At 46.8% G+C, this 27,797-nt stretch overlaps 1 protein-coding gene across 5 annotated transcripts in view; it reads right to left on the bottom strand.

Moving 5' to 3' along the window:
* Positions 1-27,797, bottom strand: part of KIF20B (kinesin family member 20B) — a 257,621-nt gene that overhangs the window by 31,191 nt on the left and 198,633 nt on the right. For all 5 annotated transcript variants that reach the window (XM_073585893.1, XM_073585891.1, XM_073585894.1 and 2 more), the window contains exons 29-30: positions 21,708-21,797; positions 21,139-21,342 (exon numbers count right to left, since the gene is read on the bottom strand). In XM_073585893.1, coding sequence (XP_073441994.1) covers positions 21,139-21,342; positions 21,708-21,797 — 294 coding nt within the window. The remainder of the gene's footprint in view (positions 1-21,138; positions 21,343-21,707; positions 21,798-27,797) is intronic.

The raw sequence follows: 27,797 nt of genomic DNA, 5'->3' as shown, positions 1-27,797 counted from the left end.
TCATGCAGAAAAATATCAAAATATATATTGTCCTCGAAAACTGCCTTTGCCCATCAAATATGCCACCACCTCCCATGGAGGAAAATCACTGATATTCTGGCCAACATTTACGCATTTTTGATTAACTGAAAAATTGCTTTATTTCTTTGGAAAATCTTCACATGTACCAGGATAGAGGTCAGCACTGAATTTGATCTCACATCTCACAGACCTTCTGGTGTGTAGGGTGCCGTCACACTAAACGATGCACCAGCGATCCCGACAATGATGTGACCTCGTCAGGATTGCTGGTGCGTCGCTACATGATCGCTGGTGAGCTGCCAAACAGGCAGATTTCACCAGCGATCACGCTGGTATCCAAGGTAAATATCGGGTAACTAACCGCGCGCGTCACTTAGTTACCCGTTGTGTACCTTGGATACCAGCTCCCGGCGTGTGCAAGCAGGTATCCAAGGTACACAGCGGGTAACAGCGACATGCGCGCTTAGTTACCCGATATTTACCTTGGATACCAGCTCCCAGCGTCTGCTTACAGCGCTGGGAGCTCGTTGATCGTTGCTCTCCCGCTCCCACAAGCAGCGATGCACACTGGCCAGCGGGAGACCGACGATCAAAAAAATGGCCCAGGACATTTCTGTACGATCAGCGATAAACGGCCAGGGGGGATTTCACTGATGCATGCCACACACAGCAAGAACGCTGGCGAGATTGCTGATGCGTCACAAAATCAGCGATCTCGCTGTGTGTGACAGGGCCTTTAGACTTTCCACATTAAGTAGGTTGCTAGCACCTTTAAAGAGGCCATTTCTCAGACTACGTATTTTTTTTTTTTTTTAGCAAATAATCACATTTCCCACATAATTTATACCGAGGTAACAAAAAAGGGGCACAATACAGAATTGTAATTTCATGAAAAAATAAAACTAATTCCAAAACCAGACCTGTCTGTCTGTCAGGATAGCCACCAGGTCCTCTTAGTTTTGTTCCAACTAAGAAAGTTCACGCCAGCCAGCTAATCATCATATCTTAAAGGGGTGGTAAGATACATAAAATGTCCTGTGTATCTAGCTTTAGACTCTCTCTACCACCATTTGTAACTTTTTAGTTTCTTTGAAAGTGGTAAAAAAAAGGGGGGTTGGAGGCTACCAATCCAAATAGGTCTAACGGTCTAATGTACCACAACCAGACAAATACTCAAAAATATATATATATAGTAGGACCCAATACCTCAATATAAAGGGAAAAGATTCCACATCAATAGGGCCTGTAGCCCTTGCTAGTTGATTTCTCCTTATGTTGATCAATTCAAAGACTTAAGTCCAAAATTGATTTGTTCAGGCATCACATTTCCATCCTACACAGTAGTATTAACCACCTTGGATCATATAAATAGTATCCTGCTAATGCCAAGGATTAGGATCAGTTCAACTGACTTAAGCTCACAATTAATATGTTCGAGTGTCACGTTTCCACCATAAATAGTAGTAAAACAACCTTCAATCATGAAAATAGTATCCTACTATTGCAAAGGATGGCATGCTAATTAGCACAATCGTGCCACAGTTAGCTATGTATCAACAATCAATCATGGGTAGAAGTATACAAAACAAATAATATAAAAGAGCAGTCTCATCCAGTTTATTCATTGGTCTTCCCAGGTTGAGCTCCAGAATTTTCAAAGGTCCTGGCTATCCAGAGGAGGGAGGGGAACAATTTCCACTAACACATCAACTCCCACCACAACGGTATCCAGGTGCACCCCTTGATGACCATAACCCCAATTATCTCCTGTGGTCCATCGTAGTCTGTGTTCTTTTAGTCAAGGTTATTTAACCTCCAAATGCCTTGGACAGATCCTCCACTCGAACATATTAATCGTGAGCTTAAGTCAGTTGAACTGATCCTAATCCTTGGCATTAGCAGGATACTATTTATATGATCCAAGGTGGTTTATACTACTATGCAGGATGGAAATGTGATACCTGAACAAATCAATTTTGGACTTAAGTCTTTGAATTGATCAACATAAGGAGAAATCAACTAGCAAGGTTTTTTTATTTGAGTGTATGTCATTTGTCTGTATTTGGTACATTAGACCGTTGGCCTTTTTAAGGAACTATCAAGGTTCTGTGCCCACGTAGCGTTTTTCAAGCGATTTTTTCCTGAGCAGAAACGCATGCCCTTGCCAGGGAAAACGTATGCGCTTTTTGACACGTGTTTTTGACGCGATTGTCAAGCGTTTTCCTATGCGTTTTCGCCCATATAATTGATGGCATGCGGAATCGCGGGCGATTCCGCAAAATTAATCAACATGCTGCGTTTTTTTTACCACTAAGCGATTCCACAGCGGTAAAAAACGCATCATTGGCACAACATGTGCATTTTCTATTAGGCTGAGTGCAGACGGACTTTTGGCCCTGCGGATTTTTCCGCACAGAATGGAAGAAATCCGCAGGTCAAATGACCTGCATTTTTCCTGCGGATTTCTTCAATTTTTCATGCGGTTTTCTTGCGGTTTTACATCGCGGTTTTCCCCCTGCGGATTTGGTGACAGGGGAGATGGAAAACCGCACAAAAGTAGTAACATGCTGCGGATTTTGTACCGCGGAAAAATCTGCAGCGTCTGCACAGCGTTTTTTTTTTTTTTTTACATTGATTTAAAGGCTACTGTACATCACAATGCGGATATGCAACGTTTCTGCGCGGTAAAATCAGCTGCGGAACCGCTGCAAATCTGCATCGTGCACACAGCCTTACAAATGCATGGAATGCTTTTTTTTTTTTAAGCGTTTCCGCGGCAGAATTGCGCATTTAAAAACGCAGCGGAGACTCTTAAAAAACGCTACGTGGGCACACAGCCTAAGTTATATTTTATTTTCTCGCCACTACCTTGCTGCTTACTACTTTTATTTGAAAGTGCTTTATTGTTCTCAGTATGTATTTTTCTTACTTTTCTTCCTGGTGACATTCTGTTTGTGTTCCAGCATTGCCTGGGGAATCTCAAAACGGGACATCAGTCATTTCCTGCAGCTTCGATCCCCCTCCGTTTTCCAGAGTTCACCTGCCACAGCTTTTTTCACCACCTTAAAAACTTTGCAGCTGTTCTTAAAGAAATGTCCAGTACATAAAATATTCTGTTTTTGAAAGCTAACCACTTTTGTAATTTGCTTTATTAGAAAATAATCATGATGTCATCAGAGGACGGCGCTGCATTCACTTACCAGAGCATCCTTCACTACTGCCCCTTCCTGAAGACATCCCATATCAACTGCAGTGAAAGACGTAGGGATAAAAGAGCGTAGCATTGCCCCTCAACTTGACACCACCCTGAGACACACAGTCATCAGAGGGCGGCTGTGAAACTAGCAGGAGAAGTGATCCACAGAGCCGCCCCCTAATGACAATCCATTTCGGGGTGATGATAGAAGCTGTAAGGCAGCACTGCAGTCCCTTCTCTCTGGTTCTTTCACTGTAATTAATTTGGCATGTCATCAGAGGGCGGCTGTGAATGACGATCCATTTCAGGGTAGCCACAAAAGCTGTGGGCAGCGCTCCAGCCACGTCTCCCTGCTTTTTTCACTGCAATTAATTTGAGACGTCACCATGGGGCGGTGGTGAAAAAAAAAAGCTGTGGTAATTTGAAAATAATCAGGACTTCGTCTTCAGGGGGTGGTGATGCGTTGTTATCACAGCTTTTCTTCACCACAGCTTTTGTGGTCACTCTGAAATGCATAGTCACTAGGAGGCGGTGCTGCAGTCATTTCTCCTGCTTGTTTCAGTCGCCCCCCCCCCCCCCCGATGACATCCTGAATCAATTACAGTGAAAGAAGAAGAGAGAAGGGACCGCAGCGCTGCCTTACAGCTTCTATCACCACTGCGAAATGGATCGTCATTAGGGGGAGGCTCTGTGGTCAGTGCTGCTTGTTTCACAGCCGCCCTCTGATGACCATCTGTCTCAGAGCGGTGACTGAAGCTTTTATCCCTACTTCTTTCACTGCAATTGTTTTGAGATGCTTTTGGGGGGTGGATGGGTGGGTGCTGTGGTAAAAGATGCTGTGGTAAGTGAATGTGGGTCGCCCTCACACCCAGGGCAGTGGGGTACTCGGTACCGGGCCCGATGGTCCTCAATGGGAGATGTCACGGTAGCTGGAACCCGGCCCGTGGCCCTGGGCGCCCATTGTAAATGTTCAGTGTCAAGGTGTAAGTCGTGACGCCACCTGTGGTGTTCGGCAATGAAGATGTAAGCCGACGTTGCAGTCAGATCCTCTGGGACAGATGGTGTGGTGCAGCCGTGATGTTATAGCCCTCCACAGGCAGGGCTGTAGTCCCAGGGCAGAGTAGGTGAAGTGATACGTAGATGGTGTAGTGTCAGGCGCAGGGGATGTAGCAGTGCTGGACAGGTTGGCGCGGTAATAAGTGGAGGACACCAGGGCATGTAGTTCCAAAGCTTTACTCACAGTCTGTTGTACAAACAGGTGCCTGCCTCCGTGCCGTGTCCTCCGGGTCAGGGACTCAGTCAACCTCCAGGCCAGATGGAATACTCCTTTCCAACACTCCGCCAACATATGTGCCTTTTCTGCACGTCTCCTCTTATAGCGCCTTTGAGTGAAGTACTCCTAGTACTGAGTTACACTGGAGTTCCTCCTTCCTGTCCGATGTTCTTTTGAACCCTACTTGTACGGCAGACAGCTGTAGCCTGCTTCTGGGACTTCTTGCTACTAAGTCCCGGCTCACTATCCAGTTGCCATTGTGCCCCCAAGTTTTGTGTAGGAATAAAGTGGTCACTACTTCTATTCTTCCGGTGTCTGCTGCAGGACCATTAGTATCCATACAACCTCGGGGACCGGGCCCCAGCCTTGCGCTTGGAACTTCTAAGAAGGGTTCTCTTCTAACCCACGTCCTCTGTTCCCTTTTACTCCTCACGTTCCGTACTAGCCCTTCTTTCTATGGAGAATCAGGCTTTCAGTCTATGTTGCTCTCTCTCTTCCTTTCCCGTGCCAGCAGACCCAGGTCACTGGGATCTGCTGCAGCACTTCCATCCATCTATCCCTCTCTCCAGGGATTTTCTTCTCTCCAACTCTCAAACCAACTGACCTCTAATCCTAAACTCTTCCCGCTCCTTGTAATGTAATCTAACTCCACCCACCTCCCAGCACGTTTCGTGTTCCAAGAAGGGAGCCACCAATGGGTGATTTGCTACACTCCAAGCAGGGAGCCGCCGAAGGTGCTTTGCTACACTACTTTGTGGTTTGGGGTGCAGGTGTTGGAGTGTGGTTGGGAGTCTCTATCTTACCTGGATGGTGGGATACCACACCTCAGGAGGAGGGGCAGTACCTCTGTGGCGACTGAGCCTCAGGGGCGCCACAAATGCAGCGCTGTCCCCTGATGGCATCCAGGGCTGTGGAGTCGGAGTCATGGAAATTGAGGAGTCGGAGTCATGATTTTGGTGGGGTCAGTGTCAAGGAAATTGAGTCGTCGGAGGTTTGGCTTACTGACTCCACAGACCTTGCAGGGCTGTGTAATCTAGAGTCATGGAGTCAGTGTCATGGGAAAGGAGGAGTCAGAGATTTGGCTTACAGACTCCACAGCCCTGATGACATCATGATTATTTTATAAGCAAACTACAAAAGTGCAACATTTCGTGTATCTTTTGTTTACAGTATCTTGCCCAGGAGACCAATCATCACTGCTGTCTACCTTGGAGACCGACCACTTCTGCTGGGCAGCATAAATATCCGCAAGATGGAACCAGATTTTATGCTTTTTCTATCTACATTTAAATTTTAATATTCCTTGCCATTGATTAATACAGTTTATTTCAAAATAATCTGTTTTTTCTACTGTAGGCGTGAGGCCTCTAATATTTGTGTGTTTTATGACTGTGTATCTAAATTTATGACTATGATCAATTTACATAATGCTGCAATTTGGCAAAACATTATAAGTAAAGCTAATAAAAACCTGATTCTGCTGACAAAGTTGAATGTGTGATTTATTTTTCAGCATGTTCCCCAGAGATATTACTTACGAGCACTTACATTGCACATATATTTTCTAAGCAACATGTGATTGAAGGATGAATACAAGTGGGAAACACAAGGAGAGACTACAAGGAAGATAAATGGATACTCAAAATAGGACAGGATATATAGAATCAGACGGATGCAGCCTGAAAACATCCATAGAGAAAGGCAATGCAATATACTGTACCTGGGACAAAAAAATGGGCGCATGAATGCGCATGATGAAGCCTAGTTAATAGTTAGAATGGGTGTACTTCAAAAAAAAAAAAAAAAAAAAAAAAAAGAAATCATTACAGGTCAACTTATAGTGAATCCAAGGGATGGGAGAACAACCTCTCTAAATTGGACAGATCAGTTGTGGTTAAAGTGAAAGGTTTGTATAGCCCCAAGGTGCTGATTAGTGATGATAGAGCACTGAAATGCTCAGGGGCTCGGTACTCGAGTCGAGCAGTTAGGACACATGGACGGGCTTGACTCGGCTACAGAGTATAATGGAAGACTCGAGTATTTTTCTGCAAGACCCTAACAAGAGGACTGGGGAGGCAGTAAAACATCTCAATCTCTCGCTCCCTCCCCCTAGATATAAGACCATACAATCTAAAGGCTTTACACTGGCCGACCCACGGCTAAAAAAAAAGCTCCATTGAAGCTAATCAGCAGTTACTTAAGAGCCGGTTTAGGCAGGCAGACATGTTTCAGATGCACTGGACAATCTTTAAAGGGAATCTGTCACCCTATTTTTCGCCTATCAGCTGCCGGCTCCGACATCAGGGGCTTAGCTACAGCATTCTGTAATGCTGTAGCTAAGCCCCCGATGTAACCTGAAAGATAAGAAAAAGGAGTTAGATTATACTCACCGGGGGGGCGGTCCAGTCTTGGTCCGATGGGTGTTGCGGTCCGGCGCCTCCCATCTTCTAACGGTGACGTCTTCTTCTTTGCTGCCTGTCGCAGCTCCTGCGCACTGCTCTGCCCTATTGAGGCGCCTGCGCCCTGCAGTATTCTGCTCTGCCCTATTGAGGGCAGAGCAGAATACTGCAGTGCGCAGGCACCAGACCTCTCCCGGCGCCTGCGCACTGCAGGACTCTGCTCTGCCCTCAACAGGGCAGAGCAGTGCGCCTGCGAAGGAGCCACGACAGGTAGCAAAGAAGAGGACGTCACCATTAGAAGATGGGAGGCGCCGGACAGAACCGCGACACCCATCGGACTGGACCAACGCCAGGATGAGTATAATCTAACTCTTTTTCTTCTCTTTCAGGTTACATCGGAGGCTTATCTACAGCATTACAGAATGCTGTAGATAAGCCTGTGATGGCGGTGCCGGCAGCTGATAGGCGAAAAATAGGGTGACAGATTTCCTTTAATGGATCATTCGGTCCAGAGATTGTCACTGTTATTGGCAGCACATCAGCACCTACTTGCATAAGGCTATGTGCTGCCAAGAACAATGATTTGATTTTTTTTTTTTTTTTTTTTTTTTTTTTTTTTTAACTCTGCTCTGATCATTTCACCACACAAGCTAGAGTTTTGTTTGTTCGTTGGATGAGTTTTAGCCCGATTACACTGGCTGATCATTGGGAAACCACCATGGTTACTTACCAGTAGCCGGTTTTTCCGGAACCCATGACAGCACCACATGAGAGAGGGATCTGCCCCGCCAGGACAGGAACCTACTCAAATACAAGGGGCGGCACCTCTCCCCCGCTTCAGTTGGTTACAGAGCATTGAGAGGACTTCCCGGTTAGTTACATGTTTATCCAACACCACATCACACAAATACACCCGACTATTGTGCACACCCATACGGTGAAAAAAGGGGGGGGAATATACGGGTGCTGTCATGGGTTCCGGAAAAACCGGCTACCGGTAAGTAACCATGGTGGTTTTCCCTTCCCCCATGACAGCACCACATGAGAGATTTTTGGAGACTTCGAAACACCTTAGGGAGGGACCACCGCTTGCAGCACCCTTCTACCAAAGGTCAAGTCAGCCGAGGAGGATAGATTTAATCTATAGTGCTTAAAAAAGGTTGAGGGTGAGGCCCAGGTAGCGGCCTTACAAATTTGCTCAATTGATACCTCTGCCTTTTCAGCCCAGGAGGTCGCCACGGCTCTGGTGGAATGAGCCTTGATGCCGTCCGGAATCGGAACACCACTAGCTCAGTAGGCTATACTAATGGCCTCCCTAATCCATCTGGCATTAGTTCCTTTTGATACTCCGTAACCCTTCCTGGCACCCTGGAAGGCTACAAATAGGGACTGGGATCTCATCCACTGGCTAGTTACTAATATATACTCTAAGAGGGCTCTTTTAACGTCTAGATTATGGAATTTTTCCTCTCCTGGGTTTTTTGGATTGTCACAGAAGGAGGGGAGGATAATCTCCTGGCTACGATGGAAGTCTGATACAACTTTTGATAAATAAGCAGGGTCTGTTTTTAGGACAACCCTGTCCTGGTACACCTGGGTATAAGGTGGATTAACTGAGAGGGCCTGTAAGTCACTCACTATGTGCCGATGTAAGGGCCACTAAAATAATGGTTTTTAGGGTAAGATATTTCACTGTTAGTTGTTGCACTGGTTCAAATGGCTCCGTCGTGAGAGCTTCTAATACAAGGTTTAAATCCCAGGGAGCTATTTTTGGCAAAGGGATTGGTCTAGACTTCTGGCAGGATTTAATGAACCTGGCTACCCATCTGTTTGCTGCTATATTGCAGTTATATAGAGCGCCTAGTGCTGAAACTTGTACTTTGAGTGTATTTACCGCTAGGCCTAGCTGTAGTCCTGCTTGTAAGAACTCTAAGATGGCCTTGATCGGGGGTTCTTGGTCTAACGGTCTTCCTAGGAACTGTAGAAACTTGCTCCATGTCCTACCGTATATATTAGTTGTTACTGGCTTTCTACTTTTCATCAGTGTAGCCACCAACCCAGGGGAGAACCCTCTATTTTTTAAAAGTGACCTCTCAAATTCCACACCGTCAGATGGAACCCCTTGACTTGCGTGTGGAATACCGGACCCTGAGCTAGCAGGTCTGGAATCTCTGGCAGCACCCATGGATCTGAGAGGGACATCATCTGTAGTAGTGAGAACCAGGGCCTTTTTGGCCAGAACGGGGCTATTAAGATCACTCTGGCCTGATCCTCTCTTATTTTCTTCACTACTGCAGGGATTAGAGCTACCGGAGGAAAGGCGTAACCCAGTTTGAAATTACACGGAATTTGCAATGCGTCCACTGCCCATGGGTCTTCTTTTGGATTCAATGAACAGAATCTTTTAACCTGCCTGTTGTTTTTGTTGGCAAAGAGGTCTATTACTGGCTCTCCCCAAAGTTGTACTATCTTCTGGAACACTAAGTGATTTAGGGCCCATTCTCCGTCTCAATGTGTTGCGGCTTAGGAAATCAGCTTGTATGTTCTCCACACCTCTGATGTGTAAGACCGTTAGAGAGTGTAGGTGTCGTTCTGCTCTGCGAAAGATTTTGTTGGTTTCGCTCATTAGGGAGTGTGACCTTGTCCCTCCCTGGTGGTTGATATAAGCCACTGTCACTTTGTTGTCTGACATGATCCGGACATTGCGGCCCTCTAGACTGGGGATGCATATCCTTAGGGCTTTGTTTACTGCCCTTAATTCTCTCAGGTTGGAGGATGTGTTTTGTTCTTGGTGCCCCCAGGGCCCCTGGGCTGCCTGTCCCCTCAGGTGTGCTCCCCCACCCCCGAGGAACTTGCATCCGTCAGAATCACATCGGATACTGGCCTGTGCCATAATGTCCCTGCTACTAGGTTTGTTCTGTCTAGCCACCATCTGAGAGAGTTTTTGACTTTTAAGGAAAGTTCCAGCCTTCCTTCTAAACGCCCTTTTAGCAATTTCTGTGCTGATAGGATCTCTGCTTGCAGTTGACGGGTATGAAATTGTTCCCATCTGACCGCTGGAATACAGGCTGTCAGAGTGCCTAGTAAGAACATCGCCCCTCTCAGGGTCGTGTGAGGCTGGTCTATTGCTGCCAGGGTCATATTCCTCACCTTTTCCACCTTGGCTTCCGGTAAAAGACATCTTTGCTGTTCCGAGTCCAAGATGAACCCTAAAAACATTTGACTTTTTAGGGGTTGTAGCCTTGACTTTTTGACATTCACCATCCAGCCCAGTCTTTGTAGGGTATTCATTACCCTTTCCACCTGTTCTGCGCAGTGGCGTTCCAAGTTGCCCACAATTAGAAAATCGTCTAAGTAGGGTATTATAATTCTGTTGTGGATTTGGAGGAAGGCTGTCATCTCTGCTACTACCTTCGTGAACTATGGTTATGCTGACTGGAAGGGCTCTGAACTGAAAATGTCTGAGGTTGCCCTGGATGTAGAGAGCTACCCTTAAGTATTTTTGGTACTCTGGATGGATCAGGATGTGGTAATAGGCATCCTTTAAGTCAACTACGGCCATAAAACAATTGTGGTGTAATAGTTTTATGGCCGAAGTCACTGACTCCATTTTGAAGGTCTGGTTTTCTATCCATTGGTTGAGGCCTCTGAGGTTTATAATCATCCTGAATGAATGGTCTGGCTTTTTTATTAGGAAGAGGGGTGAGTAGAAACCCCTTCCTTCCTGTTCGTTTGGAACCTCGATCAGAACGTGTTTGTCCAGCAAACTTAGGATCTCTGCCTCTAAGGCCAACTGCTCTTCTAACTCTTTCCTGACGGGGGTCACCACAAACGATGCTCTCGGCCGTTGGAAAAAAGGAAATTTTAGGCCTTTTTTTATGATGTTTAAAATCCAAGTGTTGGAAGATATATTTTCCCAGGCCTGATAGAAGAGCATCAGTCTCCCCCCTACAGGGATACCGGCGACATTGTGGGCACTTCTTTGCGGATGAAGCGGCTCCCCCAAACATGAATCCAGACTCTTTCTTTCTTTTGTCCTACCATCTTTTCCGATCCCCTGGAGGACGGCCCCTATTGAATTTTCCCCTCTGAAAGGGCGGTCTTCTTTGATCTCCTGTAAATCTGGGGAAGCCCTTTTTCCTGTCTCCTGCTTTTTCCAGGATGTCGTCTAAATTTTTCCCAAAAAGAAATTGTCCATCACATGGAAGAGAGCATAATTTAGCTTTTGATTGTAGGTCTCCAGGACAGCCTTTAAGCCATAACGCACGCCTTGCGGCGTTTGATAACCCTGCTGCCCTCACCGTCAATCTCATGGAATCGGCAGAGGTGTCGGCCAAAAAGGCGGCTGCTCCATGTAGAAGATACATATCTCCCAAAATTTTTTCCCTTGACACCTTGGATGCAAGTTTTTCTTCCAGCTGCTGTAACCAGATCATCAAGGAGCGGGCTGTGCAGGTGCCGGCTATTGCTGGTTTCAGTCCCCCTGCCGCTGCTTCCCATGCATGTCTTAGGTAGGAGTCTGCTTTTTTATCTAGCGGATCTCTCAGCACTCCTGAGTCTTCTAGGGGCAGGGCCGACCTTTTGGATGATCTGGATACTGCTGCATCAATTTTTGGGACCTTGTCCCATATTTCCATATCTTTAGGCTCAAAGGGATATCTGCTTTTTGAGGAGGAGGGAAGGCTACCTGATCTTTCCGGCTTCTTCCACTCTTTTTCAATGAGCGCCTGAATTTTCTCATTAACCGGAAAGGTGCGCTTTTTCCTTTCCTGTAATCCCCCAAACATTACGTCTAGGGATTTAGTTGTTTTTTCCTCCTGTAGGCCCATGGTTGTCCTAATGGCCTTCAGGAGAGCGTCTGTATCCTCTACCGGAAATCACGGCCTGCTCCCCGTATCGCTATCCGAGGAGGAGGAGGACCTGTGTTCGATCTGATATCCAGACGAGGAAGTCTGACGAAGAAGTTGGGGAGTCTCTCCTATTTTTCTTCTTCTTTAATAATATTTTAAGTGAGCCTTCTACCTCGGACCTTATGACTGATCTGAGGTTAGTTGCCAGGATCGGCACCTCCACCGCCATAGTCCGCTGGATACAGCTGGCGCAAAGGTCCTTTTGCCAATCTTTCGCTAGGGGGCTCTGGCATATAGCACACTCTCTATTATTCCTTTTGCTCCCTGCTATTTTGCTTTTTCCCCCAAGGAAAAAAAAATAACACAAGAAGGACCCTATTAATATTGGTCTAACATTCTCGAAGATCACCCACAAAGTCAGATACCGGACTCGGAGGCTGCGTTGGAGCATGCGGTCTGCGCTCTCTCGACCTCGAGGAATCCCTCGATCTGTGGCTCGGGCGGCTGCTGCTCTTGCCGCTTGAACGGCTCCCATATTTACGTGCAGAGGTCTGCGATGGGGGCAGAGACGGTGAACGCTCCTGCTGTGACCCCATTGTAACACCTAGCCGTCCTGCTCCTTGCCCTCCTTTTTGTAATATATCCGGTGGGTGGTCGGTACCCCTCCCCCCTGCGACCGCTCTTCCTCTTGCTGCGGTCGCCGGCGCACTCCCAGGGTGCATCGCGGCCGCTGACGTCAGACGCCAGATGCTGCTCCGGCTTCCCCTGTCGTCCCTGGGAGAAGGATCGGGTGCGCGCAGGGGGAGGAAGGCACGGAGGAGAGCCCCGCTGCCGAGGCCGCCATACCGCACCCGTACGAACCCGGGGCCTGCAGGAGGAACCCCGGGGACTGCGCTTCCAGGCCACCGACGGCCGGCGCTGCAGGTAAGCTGACCTGCTCTTTCCGCGCCGGGACGACCCTGGGTCCATTTTCCCTGACAGGCACCGCCGCTGTCAGACTGGGATCCCGTTCCAGGACAGGAACCCAACTGAAGCGGGGGAGAGGTTCCGCCCCTTATATTTCAGTAGGTTCCTGTCCTGGCGGGGCAGATCCCTCTCTCATGTGGTGCTGTCATGGGTGAAGGGAAAATGAGCATTTCTAAAAACACTTCACAATTGGCCAATATAAATGCACCCTATGTTTATGGCACTTTAACCCACAAAATTACATGAAGTTTTGGACAAACTGTGGCAGAAGTTTGCAGTAAAGGATAGAGATTTGGGTTACACATCTTCCTCTGCCTCCTTTCCAACAGACCTCATGTATTATTAAAAAAATAAAAAGTGTCTAAAATGCATGATAAATTTGGCACAAAGCATGAATTGGCACACTATCGCCTTCCTGGCCCAGCAGATGTGGCACGTGACCACAAGTATGGAAATAGTCACCTGCATGGGGCATATGGGGAATTGTGAAAGTGCGTGCATTACAGGGTGACGGCAGACATTTCTTCTTCGACTGGACAACTCCTTAAATATATCCTTCATTGGTTGAGAGACATCTCAAGACACAAAGGGCAAAATACATCAAAGCTTTCATGTCAGCAATCTAGAGTAAACAACTTTGACAGGGTCGCATAATTTTGGAGCAATTTGTGGCTTTGCTAAAATTTTGTGACTTTTGATGTTCTCAAGCCATTTTCGCTCAGCTTCGACAAAACGCCTAAGTCTCTTTATAAATCAGGACCCTCCGACTCCAGCCCATTTCCTCATCCAGACCGGCCTCCACAATATCGGTCTTCATGAATTGGGCTTATAGTTTTGCTACTTAGACTGGAAAAGATTTACATAAGAACACACTATTAATTCAGCTACAGAGGCCAAGCTTCCTAATTAAGAGAACACGTGCAGAGATTAACCTTCATAATTAATATGAAGCTGTCCATAATGGATACTCCCTGGATTAATCGAGGTGCTCGCGTAACCGCCAAATATTCCATTTATTATAACTGCTCATTAAATCAGAGATCAGGTCGCAGAGAGATCAGTTCGCATATGGTAAATGAAGTGGATGACGCTCATAACGGTCCACAATGGAGTCTGATGGAAAGGAGGCACAGACATTACGGAATACTTATTAAAGGACAGGACAGAATTTATAGAAAATTGTGTCCAATTTGTGAACTGGATTTTGGCACCATTTTCCAACAATCTGATTAATCCCTCCCCATCACAGACAATTTTAATTTTTCCGCTATCATTTTTTTTTGTTTCTTGTTTTTACAGCATTCATTGTGTGGTAAAAATATCCTGGCGACATGATTCTCCAGGTCAGTAGAATTTCAGTGACACAAAAATTGTCGAGTTAATATATTCAAGGTGAAAAAAAAAAAAGTCAGGAAACAAAATAAATTTGGTATGCAACGCCATTTTTTAAAACGGTTTATTTTTCAGTTGAAGGAGAAATTGTGATGTTTCATTTTTTAAAATAATTTTACATTTTGATTTATCAGACTCTTGCGGATGTGGCAATTCAAAATATTTTTTATTTAGATTTGAGGAAAAGGGGCGACATGAATTTGATTTTGTTGTGGGTTTTTTTTGTTTTTTTTTTCTCCATATTAATTTTTAGGACTCCGCAAGGGACGTAAACCTGCAACTGTTTTATCGCTTTGTCTATGTGCTGCAATAGTTTGTTATAAACAATACTACAGGACAAAGCTGGCAGTAATGGAGGCCTTTAGTAAGCCCCAGGCAGACTTGGCAACCCAATTGGTTTCACATCGCAGAAAGGTGTCATGGGCCAATGGGAGAGGGCACATGTGGGCTCTGGTGCAGACTTACAGTTGTGTCTATTTGTGCCAAGAGTTTTAATATGAAGGGTACAGTGGCGGCCAAGTGTACGTGTAACGCGCCATTCACAACTGGCAACCACCTACAAAGAGTTGAACCTCGGGGGTGACCAAAGTATAGATCATTAACATAGTAGTAGTCCTGAGAACCCATCTAATGTTCAAGGTGGGCAATTTATATGGATACACCTAAATAAAATGGGAATGGTTGGTGATATCAACTTCCTGTTTGTGGCACATTAGTATAGGAGAGGGGGAAAACTTTTCAAGATGGGTGGTGACCATGGTGGCCATTTTGAAGTCGGCCATTTTGGATCCAACTTTATTTTTTTCAATGGGAGGAGGTTCATGTGACACATCAAACTTATTGGGAATTTCTCAAGAAAAACAATGGTGTGCTTGGTTTTAACATAACTTTATTCTTTCATGAGTTATTTACTATTTCACAGCCATTGACATGTCACAGAGGTTAACACGCGAGGAGTGGATGGAAATTGTGTTGATATCTGGTGAACGCAGTACCCGGGTCATTGCAGCAGATTTCAGAGCAAATCACCCTACGAGACCACCCATCTCCCATGCTACAGTTAGCAAACTGCTTGCCAAATTTCGTGAAAAAGATTCAGTGTTGGATTTGCCAAAATGTGGACGCAAGAAAACTGTCACTAATGAAGAAACATGAGTGGCTGTCCTAGCTTCATTAAGCAAGAGCCCACAGCACAGCACTCACCGCATGTCACTGGAGAGTGGCATCAGTCGAACATCCCTTCGGCGGATATTAGCTACTTACAAATGGCACCCTTACAAAATCCAGCTGCTGCAGCATCTTGACAAGGATGACCCAGATCGGCGCGCTGAATTTGCAGAATGGGCAAAACAAAAATTGGAACAGGAACCTCAGTTTACACAGAACATTATATTCAGTGATGAGGCAGAATTTTTTGTGACTGATGAAGTTAACAAATAAAACCACCGTTATTGGTCTGACACTAACGCACAGTGGATAGATCCCTCCAAGACCGTTGGAACACAAAAATTGATGGTATGGTGTGGTATATGGGGTGCAAAGATAGTGGGGCCATTCTTCATACATGGAGACCTCAATGCCACTGGCTATCTGAAATTGCTACATGATGATGTGTTGCCCTCTTTATGCACTGAAGATGGCACGTTCCCTGAGTTTTTCGAGCGAGATGGTGCACCACCACATTATGGGTGCCAGATCTGAGCATTTCTGCATGAATAGTTTCCTGGAAAGTGGATTGGTTGTCATAGGCCAGTTGAATGGCCACCAAGGTCTCCCGATCTGACCCCCTTAGACTTTTATCTTTGGGGTCATCTGAAGGCAACTGTATGTTGTGAAGATACAAGATGTGCAGCATCTGAAACAGATACTGGAAGCCTGTGCTAGCATTTCTTCTGCGGAGTTGCTATTAGTGTGTCAAGAGAGGGAGAAGAGTGTTGCATTGACAATCCAACACAATGGGCAGCAATTTGAACACATTTTGTAAGTGGTCATAAACTTGTAAATAACTCATGAAAGAATAAAGTTATGTTAAAACCAAGCACACCATTGTTTTTCTTGAGAAATTCTTAATAAGTTTGATGTGTCACATGACACTCTTCCCATTGGAAAAAATAAAGTTGGATCCAAAATGGCTGCCATGGTCACCATCCATCTTGAAAAGTTTTCCCCCTCCCATATACTAATGTGCCACAAGCAGGAAGTTGATATCACCAACCATTGCCATTTTATTTAGGTGTATCCATATAAATGGCCCACCCTGTATATTAGAGGGTTACTCTATCAACCCAATATCCCCACCTTGGGGGGGGTTTTCGACTGCTGGGATCCCCAGGTCCATCATCTTGAATAAGGAAGATGTGCGCATGCTCAACCTCCTCTATATTCATTCTCTATGCAACTGCCAGAAATAGAAGGGCGCTGCACTTAGCAGTCCCATACCAAAGAAATAAATAGGAGGCAGAGTATGTATCTCTCCTCTATATTCAGGGTGAGGCTCCAGAGTCAAGATCTAGAGATCGTTAGGGGTCCAAGCATTAAGACCTTCAACAATAGGGGATAATCCTTTCACAGTTTCTTTTTTCCCCTTTTATATGACCCTTACCTATTCTATTCTATTCTTTCTCATCAATTGAAATACTGAATATATTTGCTGCCAAAGAAATCTAGATATTGCCATCTTACTTTTATTTGACTTATTTAGGAATGATGTGCTCGTATTTTTTAGTCGACCATCTTTTCATCTGTGATTGATCATTGATCCTTTAATAAATCCAACATAAATACAAAGCCCACTAATGGGTTGTACATGAATTATGATTTACAGGCAATGAATACACCTATTCCATGAAGGAAATTCAATACCTGACAAATGCTCCCAAACCCATCGGTCTCTTTACATCTAATTTTCCAGTAGCTTGAGAGCATTTTAGTCTTAAAAGAAAATCAATTAGAGAAACAGAATTATTACAGTCTCAACGTTTGGCCTAAATTGACAGCTTCTTCTCTAATGTTACACATAAGAGTACACAAGACGTTACATCTCAGATTGGTCATGCATGAAGGGCTTGTTAAAACGAAGACGTTGAAAAATAGCAATTTTCTTCCTGAAAGTAGATTCAATCAGCAGATACATTTAAAGGTAATGTATCACACAGATGTTTTTTACTGATTAAAACCAGAAACTTTTATATTCTCATCTGTGCTTGTTTTCTCTATTCTATTTCCTCTACATGATTATAGAGGCTGCCACATTGCCCGAGCTGCTTAAAGAGGACTTTTCAGCAGTTATAGCATCTTTAACATCATGGAACACTAGCTGCAGCAATGAATAAGCGTAATTTTTATTTTTGAAAGTTTTCATCGGCGTTTCAGAGATATTTGCTTGTAAAGTTTAGGCTAAGATGTATGATAAGCCCAAAGGGTAATTCCAGGGATTCTTCTATGGAGGCATGTACTTTGTCCCCTGCATGACACTGACCAATCATAAGCAGGAGGCATCATACAGGGAAAAAAGAACACCTAGGATGTCAGATGAATATACTTTCTCCAGTGAGATGTAATCATCCCTTATCTCTGCACCTACTGTGTAGTATACAGCAAAGCCCAGTGTGATTGCAAACTGTCATGATCCCAGTGCAGGTTTTTGAGCTGCACGTCAGGGGTTAATGTCTGGAGCTCAGTGCAGGTTTTGACCTGCACACCTGGGCTCAATGATTGTGGCCTCTTTCTGGTTCTGGGAGAGCTTCTTAAACCCCTGGGAAGCTCCAATCCCTGTCAGTTATACTTTTGCCTTTGGCCGAGTGTGGTGACCCCTGTGTGCCTGTTCATTGTTTTAGCTTGTTTATATGGTTCTGACCCGGTTCTGTTCCCCGTTGTGAGTTTGCCTGTTGATTCTGTACTGCGCTACCCTCCCTGTCTATGACTCATTGCCTTTGATCTGACTACTCTCTGCTCGCCCCTCTTGTACCTTGCAGCTATCTCTGTGTATGACTCATTGGCTACGTCCTGACATTCCTCCCTGTCTATGCCCCTTGGTAACTTTGTCTCGCAGTTACCCTGCTAGGAGTTCTCATGCAGCTCCTAGCTCTCTGGAGTTTAGGCCACGCCCCCAGCAGTCACGTGCTTCAGGTCCTGCTGTTCTGAAGTACGCACCTACTCGGCTGCTGCCCACTCCACAGGCATCTTTGAGCACAGTTCGCTTTACTCAGGACACGCGCACTGGCTCAGTGAGCAAGTGCAGTGCGGTGTTCCTGACACAAACACTTCCAGATCTCCTCTCAAACAGTACGTGTATGTATGTGTGGGGGCCCTGGGGGGCAGAACTGTGAGAGGAGAGCTGCACTAGCAGAGGAGTTTGTTATCACACTCAGCTCTGCTGTATTTCCCTTCCCCCACATTGCGTTCCCTAAAAGGAGACCTGGAAGTGTTTGTAATCACATTATGCTCTGCCCTATAGTACCCGGTAAGTGCAGAGCTCAAAAATAAGGTTCCCGTTTCACTTAGCGACGCTCCAGCGATCCCAACAACGATACGATCTGGTAAGGATCACTGGTGCGTCGCTAAATGGTCGCTAGTAAGCTGCCAAACAGGCAGATCTCTTCAGCGACGCAGCAGCGATCCGTGTAACGACCTCGCCAGTCATTGGTACCTTGTCACACAGCAGCTTTTCAAACGATTCCAGCCTGCGTCCATGAGTTCTGTGTCGCCAACGAGGTCGCTTGTCGGCGTCAAACAGTGATGCGCGCTGGCCAGCGGGATGCCAGTGACGAAAAAATGGCCCAGGTCATACGAGCACGATCAGCGATATCCAGCGGGGGGTGTCGCTGTTGCGTGTCACATGTAGCGAGATCGCTGGTGAGATCGCTGTTGTGTCACAAAATCGGTGACGCTTCAGCAATCTCGCTATGTGAGAAGGGGGCTTAAGAGCATAACCTGTTTTTTTCCTCTGCTTGAAGCTTTCTGCTTATGACTGGTCAACATCATGCATGGAACAGAGTACACGACTCCAGAGGAAAACCTCTAGCAACTCTCAGGTGGGATTATCATAAATTATAACCTAAACTCTACCAGGCACTAGCTCTGTAGCAGAAATTAGAAATGAAAAAGAAAACCTGTTCTATTCAGCTCTCCTGACAGTATTCCAAGATGTGGCCAGTTTAACATGCTCAAACTGTTGAAAGGTCCTCCTTAAAAACATTTAGAACTATGCCTTACTGAAGTCACGCAGCTCATAGAAAACAAGTTAGAAAATAATGGGAAAATTTTCCTAGGTATGCTCTTTGCTCAACAACTGTTAGGGTCCAATTTCTCATGTTACAATTGGGATAATAAAAAATTGGGGATGAAAAAATCATTTTTGTGAAAAAAAAAGATTTTTTTATTTTTATGGCTCTACATTATAAACTTCTGTCAAGCACTTGGGGGTTCAAAGTGCTCACCACACATCTAAATAAGTTCCTTAAGGGGTCGACTTTACCGTAGAGTTTACATACCGTGGGAACATGCCTTAAAGAGTTTTGGAATTATTACTGTATAAAAGTTAGTAAACTAAATAAATGGGGTGATCAGTAATTTACTCTTGACTCCTATTTTATTTTTGTTTTTTTACATAATCATTTAGAGTTACGTTTTGATGTGTTACTTATGTTCTATAATTTATCGGTTTTCAATAAATACCAATAAAGAGGATTTTTTGTAGTGTATAATCAGTGATTATATATGTAGTAATATACACTTTCCATTTATTTGGTGGGCAGGCTGAGGCGGCAGCGGTGGGCAGGCTGAGAAGACCATTAGATTCTTCTTGACTGGGTGGTGGGCGCGGAGGCAACACCTGCTGTGTGAGTAAATAAGGCGATGTATTCGTTTTTCCACCATTTCAGTACATGATTATATATATATATATATATATATATATATATATATATATATATATATATATATGTCAATTAGTTTAAGAAATGTATGTGACACATTCCATTGAAGAAAGAATTAAAATATACAAAAAAAAATTACCAAATGTTTAATAAGATAGAGTAGAGTAGGGACCTGCCAATAGAGTCTGCCTTGTCGTGGTGGCAGGCTTTTTGGTCATAACAAAACCTGATGGCTTGTATGTGATATGGTGTTAATGTGTGATTGGTGAGGGCGTGGTGCAGAAGTGAAGTTTTTCCAAGAAAGAGCGGAGGGATTTTGGAAGGTTCGCATGGTGGAGGAGCCAAGGTGGAGGCGGAACTGGGGATGGAGTCTCACGGGGGGGGGGCTCCATATATTTTGCCAGTATGGGGCCCCGAAATTCCTAGTGGCAGTCCTGATTGGTGGACACCGGCAACCCATGGGTGTATGCTGCGGTCGCTAGGAGGCTGACACTATGCAAAAAAAGGAAAATAGCTCCTCCCCAGCAGTATACACCCACCGTCAGGCACCAAGTACCTCAGTTTCAACTTAGTGTCTGTAGGAGGTGGACCTGGATCTGATCCCAGATCCACATTTTTTCCTTGTCAGGTATCTTGTGTGTTTTTATTAATGTTGTCTCTTTGTCTTTCAAGTTCATCTTCAGGGTAACAGGGTGTAATTTCTCACCCTGTGTTCCTGTACTGATGTGACAGAGAGAAGTGTAGTGTCACCCACACTCAGGCCCACAGGCAGGACTTTATCCGCCTCTCACCTTTACAGGCGATTCCCTCAGTGGCATGGTTACCTGTTTCCCCCAATGATGCGATAAAGTGTATAAACATACATTTGTAATGTTCCCCTATTTTCAATAATATCCGGAGTAACATGAGTGGGTGCTGACAGAGATGTCTTGCTGTTCCACCATTGACAAGTCATTTTGACATAGTAAGATGAAGTACTGCACAGTCAATGACTGCTGTTTTATCCCATTACAGGAATCTAATGAACTTGTAAAACTCATCAGCGGCCTCATGACCAGGGTAATTAAAGCGAATATATTTCTGTATACACCAATGGCATCATGGCCTGAATAAAACACAACTATGTAAACAAAACTCGGATATCCAGAAAATGATTTTTTAGTACCTGCTCCATATCTATGCTCTTCCTCTTTCTTGAAGGCCTTGATATTTTTACAGTAACAGGAGATTCCTCACCATGATGTTTTATTTCCATTTTATTAGGCTTCACTGGGCTAAAACGGATTTCCACCTGAGGTTTTGGAAATCTGCTGGTTCTTCCGTTCTCTGTAGAAATCATAGAGGAGTCTAACACTACATCCGATCCATCCTGTGATTATGAAAAAAAAGAAAAAAAAAAAAAAAAAAAAAAAAAAAAAAAAAAGGAAATCATTAATCTTTTAAATATTGGAAACAAAATGTCAGCCAGACTGATCTTTCCCTGTGGAGAAGTGATTAAGAAGTGTTCCCAGAATCAGAAATTAGTGGCAAACAGTCCTGAGTGACCTTAAATTATCAGCCCAGAAGCTGGCACAAAGTAAAGAGGCTGCATGCATTGGTAGTGCTCATACTAGTCAGTATTATTTTATTGTCAGGATACTCAGTATTTTAATCTGGAAGTTTATTTTTTAAGAATTGAAATTTGCTGCATGTCTGACTGTTGCATCTCTTGTCGGTACATGATTCCTAACTCACCTGAGTGTCAGATGCAGAATCTGCACTACTGGAGGTGGAAGATTTCTTTTCTTGGCAACGTATTGCAGACTGATCTTGTGACTTCATTGCCTGCACCACCAAAAGAACATTATTACCATCTCCAAGCTGCGAAAATGTGCATTGATATGATCAACAGAGCCTAATACACAGACAATAACGTAAGTTCACTACATGATAGGTAAAACTTCTGTGGATGAGGATAGGCATATGTAGTCATGCACACTAATTATATTTACAGTCGTAGGAATGACTTTACTAATGGAAACCATTCACATCTTAGCAGCGCAATACAATGTATGCCCTATCTAGTTTCCCCCAGAGTTGATTGCTGATACATGCGGGTGAAAGGCATTTGACCCCCACAGACCTTATCGTGAAGACAGGTTGTTAATATAAAAATACTAGAAAACCCCTTATAAATTGTATGTTTGTGCAGGAAACATGGATTTTTGTGATAACTCACCGTAAAATCCTTTTCTCCAAGACGCCCATTGGGGGACACAATGTGGTGTGTATGCTACTGCCGCCAGGAGGCTGACACTAAGTAAATGAAAAAAAAAGGTTAGCTCCTCCACCGCCGTATACACCCTCCCCCCCGATTGCAGGTGAAACCAGTTGGTGAAAAAGCAGTAGGAGATCTAAAAGAAGACAAAAGTACCGTCAATGCAGGTAACAACAACATGTCCAGAAAACTCACCTAATATCAAAAAATACATATTAAACAAACAAGAGCCAATTGGCTAACAGGGTGAGTGCTGTGTCACCCAATGAGCATCTCGGAGAAAAGGATTTTAAGGCAAGTTATCATAAAAATCCATGTTTCTCCTTCGCCTCATTGGGGGACACAGGACTGTGGGACGTCCTAAAGCAGTCCCTGGGTGGGGAGACGACTCACCGATCCAAGCTACATGCACCTCCTGTCTTAAAGGTGCGCCACCGCTGCTTGAAGAATCCTTCTAACCAGGCTCGCATCCGCTGAAGCCTGGGTATGGATATTGTAGTGCTTGGCGAATGTGTGCAGGCTGGACTGGGTTGCTGCCTTGCAAACCTGTTCTGCCGATGCCTGTTGCCAAAGAGCCCAAGAGGCGCCCACCGCCCGAGTAGAGTGCGCTCTGATCCCTGCTGGAACCGGTGCGCCACTGATGCGGTAAGTCTCCTGTGTAGTCAAACGAATCCACCTGGCTATGGTCGATCTTGAGGCAGGGAGTCCCTTCCTGTGCCCCTCGGGGAGCACGAACAGCGCGTCTGACTGACGAAAGGGTGCCATCCATGACACGTACCTCCTGAGAGCTCTCACCAGGTCCAACATATGAAGAGCCTTTTCCACACGGTGTACCGGTGCTGGACAAAAAGAGGGCAAGACAATATCCTCATTAATGTGAAACGAGTAAATGATCTTCGGCAGAAAAGGAGGAGCTGGCCTGAGAACTACCTTATCTTTGTGGAAGATCAGAAACGGGGCTCGGCAGGATAGAACTGCCAGCTCCGAGACCCGCCTGATTGAAGTTATAGCCACAAGAAACACTACCTTCCAGAAAAGGTATGACAAAGAGACATCCTGTAGTGGTTCAAATGGAGCTTCCTGCAGAACACTTAGGACCAGATTATGGTCCCAGGCATCCAGGGGCGCCCTGTAGGGAGGTACCAAGTGGGAGACTTCCTGGATAAAAGTCTTTACCTGCAGATTGGTAGCAATCCTGCGCTGGAACAGGACGGATAAGGCTGATATCTGTCTCCTGAGGGAACTTGGTGCCAAACCTGAGTCTAGGCCAGACTGGAGAAAGGCCAAGATGTTGGGAATAGAGAATCTCAGTGGAGAGCAACCGTGGTCCCGACACCATGTGAAGAAAACCTTCCAGGTGTGGTGGTAAATACGTGCTGATGCGGTTTTTCGGGTGCTAACCATTGTAGCAACCACACTGTGGCCGAACCCAGCCTGGGTTAGAAGATTCAACGGCCAAGCCGTCAAACACAGGGCCCCTGAGTTTGGTTGAAAGATCGGGCCCTGGGAAAGTAGGTCTGGGCGCTCTGGCAGCTGCCAAGGAACGTCGGCGAGCAGCTGCACCAGGTCTGCATACCTCGCCCGACGAGGCCAATCTGGGGCCAGCAGAATCACTGGAACCCCTTCTGCCTTGATCTTCTTGATGACTCTCGGAAGTAGTGGCTGCGGTGGAAATGGGTATGGGAGGCGAAACTGGTTCCATGGCAGAACCAACGCATCCACGGCAATTGCCTGCGGGTCCCGGGACCGAGCGACAAACGCGAGCACCTTGACTTTCACCCTGGAGGCCATCAGGTCCACATCCGGCGTTCCCCAACGTTGGCAAATTTGCCGGAAGACTTCGGGGTGTATTGACCATTCCACAGACGCGAGACCCTGCCAGCTGAGGAAGTCTGCCGCCCAGTTCTCTACGCCCGGAATGTGGACTGCCGATATCACAAGAGTGGCTTCTCTCGGCCCACTGAAGAATGTGCCCTACCTCGCGCATGGCTGCTCTGCTGCAGGTGCCCCCCTGATGATTTATGTAAGCCACAGCCGTGGCATTGTCTGATTGAATCCGGACGGGGCGGCCTGCTAGAAGGTGATGAAACTTTTGCAGAGCTAGCCGGATCACTCGTATTTCTAACAAGTTGATCGGGAGGCGTGCCTCCTGCGGCGACCACCGTCCCTGGGTAGTGTGATGGCGAAAAACTGTTCCTCAGCTGAGGAGGCTGGCGTCGGTTGTGACCACCAGTCAATGGTCTGGGGGAAAAGGTTTGCCCTGGAGAAGGGAGGAACTGGTTGTCCACCACCCGAGTGCCTGTCTGACCTGCGTGGACAACTGGCACCGGCGATCGAGAGAGAATGGGTTCTTGTTCCAGGCTGACAAGAGGGTGTGCTGCAGGGGGCGAAGTTGGAGCTGGGCAAATGGAACTGCTTCCATTGCTGCCACCATTCTTCCTAGGATCCTCATGCAGAAACGGATGGTATGAGGGACTGTTTGGCGAAGTATCCGGACTCCCTGTCGGAGAGCTAGGGCTTTGTCCTGAGGGAGAATTACCAACCCTCGGGAAGTGTCGAAGATCACTCCTAAGAAGGAAATCCTCTGAGCTGGAATAGGGGATGATTTCTTCAGATTGACCAACCACCCTAAGCGGGAAAGAGTATCTAGCTTGATGTTGACACTCCTCGCATGCCCGAAATGAAGGGCCCTTGACCAAGAGGTTATCTAAGTAAGGTAAGACGACTATGCGCCGGGAGAGCAGGATGGCCATGATGACCACCATGACCTTTGTGAACACTCTGGGGGCGGTGGCCAGCCCGAAGGGCAGTGCTGCGCATTGGAAATGTAGGCCGTTGATGGCGAAGCGCAGAAACCTTTGATGTGGGGGAAAAATGGGGATGTGTAAGTAGGCATCTTGGATGCCGATAGAGGCCAAAAATTCTCCCCTCCCCATGGAAGATATGACTGAACGGAGAGACTCCATCCAGAAATGTCTGATCCTGATAAATTTGTTCAGGACCTTCAGGTCCAGAATTGGCCTGACAGCTCTGTCTTTTTTGGGGACAGCAAACAGGTTGGAGTAGAACCCCTGATATTTTTCATTCTCCGGTACGGGAACAATGACTCCGTTGTGCTGGAGCAATTCGATGGCCTTGAGTAAAGCGCTTGCCCGGGCAGCTACCTGGGGAGGCCAGGAAAGAAAACACCGTCTTTGGCGTACTTGACAAATTCTACCTTGTACCCCGAGGACACCAGCTCTCTTACCCATATGTAATGTAGTGGCAGTGAGCCAGGCGTAGCGAAACCAAAGTAGGCGACCGCCTACCTTGCTGGTGTCGCCCTGAAATTGCCTCGAGTCATTTGGCTGAAGATCTCTGGGACCTCGGTCCCCTTGACCTGGGCTGGTGGGTACGCATTCTCCCCAACGGATTAGTTCTATATGAGACCTGCCAATGCCTGTCCTGGTTGGGACGACCTGAAGCGGCAGGATTGGTCGCTGCAACCCACCCGGGGTTGCGAAAGGACCAAAACCGTGCCTGAAGTTGGTGACGAAACGGCTGTTTGACCCTTTGCAGAGGGAGAAAACTGCTCTTTCCCCCCCCGTTGAGTCAGAGATGAGCTGATCTAACTTCTATCCCAATAGGCGAGGAGGTTGAGTCTGCCCGCCATGTCCTCAACCATAGAGCCCTCCTAATGGAGATCGTATTTGCGGCAGCGAGTGCCGCGCAGTTGGCTGCATCCAAAGATGCATTAAGTAGTCTCTGGCCAAAGTGATTTGATTTGCGATCTCTGATACCTCTGCTGGTAGGTCCATACCCTGCAAGGCTCTGTTCAATGATTCTGACCAAGAAATCATGGCCTTGGCTACCCAAGTTGCCGCGAACGAGGGGGAGAGTGCTGAACCTGATGCCTCAAAACACAGAGCGAGCCAGGCTCTCTAGGAGACGGTCAGTGGGATCCTTGATGGAGGAACCACTAGGTATGGCTGACAGGGTTTTAGAGGCCAAGTGCGACACGGGTGGATCTACCGTTGGGGATTCTGTCCATTTTTTACGGAGATCAGGGGCGAACGGGAACCTCGTCTCAAGCGCCTTCTGGCCTGAGAAACGCTTGTCTGGCCGCTCTCTGTGTTGTTGTACTATGTCCTCAAACTCGGGGTGAGAGCTAAATACTCTATGAGGCCGCTTTACTCGCTTAACTGACACCTTGTGACCTGAGGACAAGACGGAATCATCTTCAATCCCAAGAGTTTGGTTGACGGCCTCAATGAGACTGTTAACTGTATCCTGGTACCCAAATCAAGCGGCTTGTCCGAGTCGTAATCTGAGCTTTGCTCATTACCGACTACTGGTTAAGGCGAACGAGAGGCAGAGCTTATGGATGCCGAGGCACCGGATGGACCGGGAGACGCTGTATGGGTTCGTCTCCCCCGCGTCTGCTTGGAGTGAGAGCAGCCCCTGCAGGCCGGTGGTTCCTGTGAGGTGGAGGACCCCTCTAAGACAGGCGAGCCATTGTCCCTGCCCTTATCTGGGGCCGGAAGGGACTCGATTGCTCTAGTAAGTGACGCCATAGACTGCAACAGAGATGGAGCCCATTCCGGGGCACTTGGTACACTGGGCTCGGTCGCAGGGGAGGGCTCCTGGGCGCGTTCGGAATCGCAGGCTTCGCATAATCTCTTGCTCTGCGCCTGCGGACCGACAGGAGATGCAGCGTATAGAAACGTGTGGATCTTAACCTTTCTGGACATGCTGTATCTGCCAGGGAAACGCACTGTCGACCGCAGGAGCAGAAAATGCACGGTTTTCGCCTGAAGAGGCCTCTGGTAAAAAGAACCGAGCCTACAGGCAATCGGGGGGTTAGAGGGTAGCACCTACCCCAGTCCTGTGTCCCCTCACCATGGATCTGCAGAGCGCTGCTCCTGATTCAAAGTGCGCGTCTTGGCCGCCGGAAAAAGGAGCCCTGTGGGCAGTACTTCCGCACGCGGCCTAGCGTTAGTCCGAAGTCGGGGGCTACATTTTTTCACGTCCGGCTGAGTTACGGGGGGGAGGGCCACCAGAAGTGACGTGTCGCAGGGGGGCAGGACTTCCGCCAGCGGCCAAAGCCAGAGGCTGGATTTCTCGGGGGGCGGGCTCACCATACCCAGAGGCCTAGGCCAGGGAAGCGATACATCTAGGATCTGGCGCTGCCCACACGCCCGGAAACGCCCGATGATGCCCTATTTGCAGCGGAGGCTGCACCATCTCTGGCCCCAGGGGAATGGGGCTATGGATCGTAACGCTGCTACAAGAGCCCTCCCAGGCCACCCTCCTCTGCGATCCCTCATGACGCTTCCAGCTCCAGCTCAGGTTAGAGGGGAGGGGGGGCTGCATAAAAGGACGGCGCAGGCACCCTAGCTCCATCTTCCCTATAGGGGATGAGGAGAGGGACCATCCGCCACCTTCCATCACTGCAGTCTAGCATTGGTGATGCAGTGGGGGCCGCACAGACTATTCCTAGGCCTCTGTACAGCCTAGGGTTTCAATACCTTAGGGTGGTCAGGGCTCAGTCCGGCATCATGTCCCACGTTGTGGGAGAGGATACGTGG

Source organism: Dendrobates tinctorius, unplaced genomic scaffold, assembly GCF_039654945.1.
Source record: "Dendrobates tinctorius isolate UK_male_01 unplaced genomic scaffold, ASM3965494v1 ptg000089l, whole genome shotgun sequence".
NCBI lineage: Eukaryota > Metazoa > Chordata > Amphibia > Anura > Dendrobatidae > Dendrobates > Dendrobates tinctorius.
The sequence above is the reverse complement of the archived record's forward strand: the minus strand, read 5'-3'. Positions and strand labels throughout refer to the sequence as shown.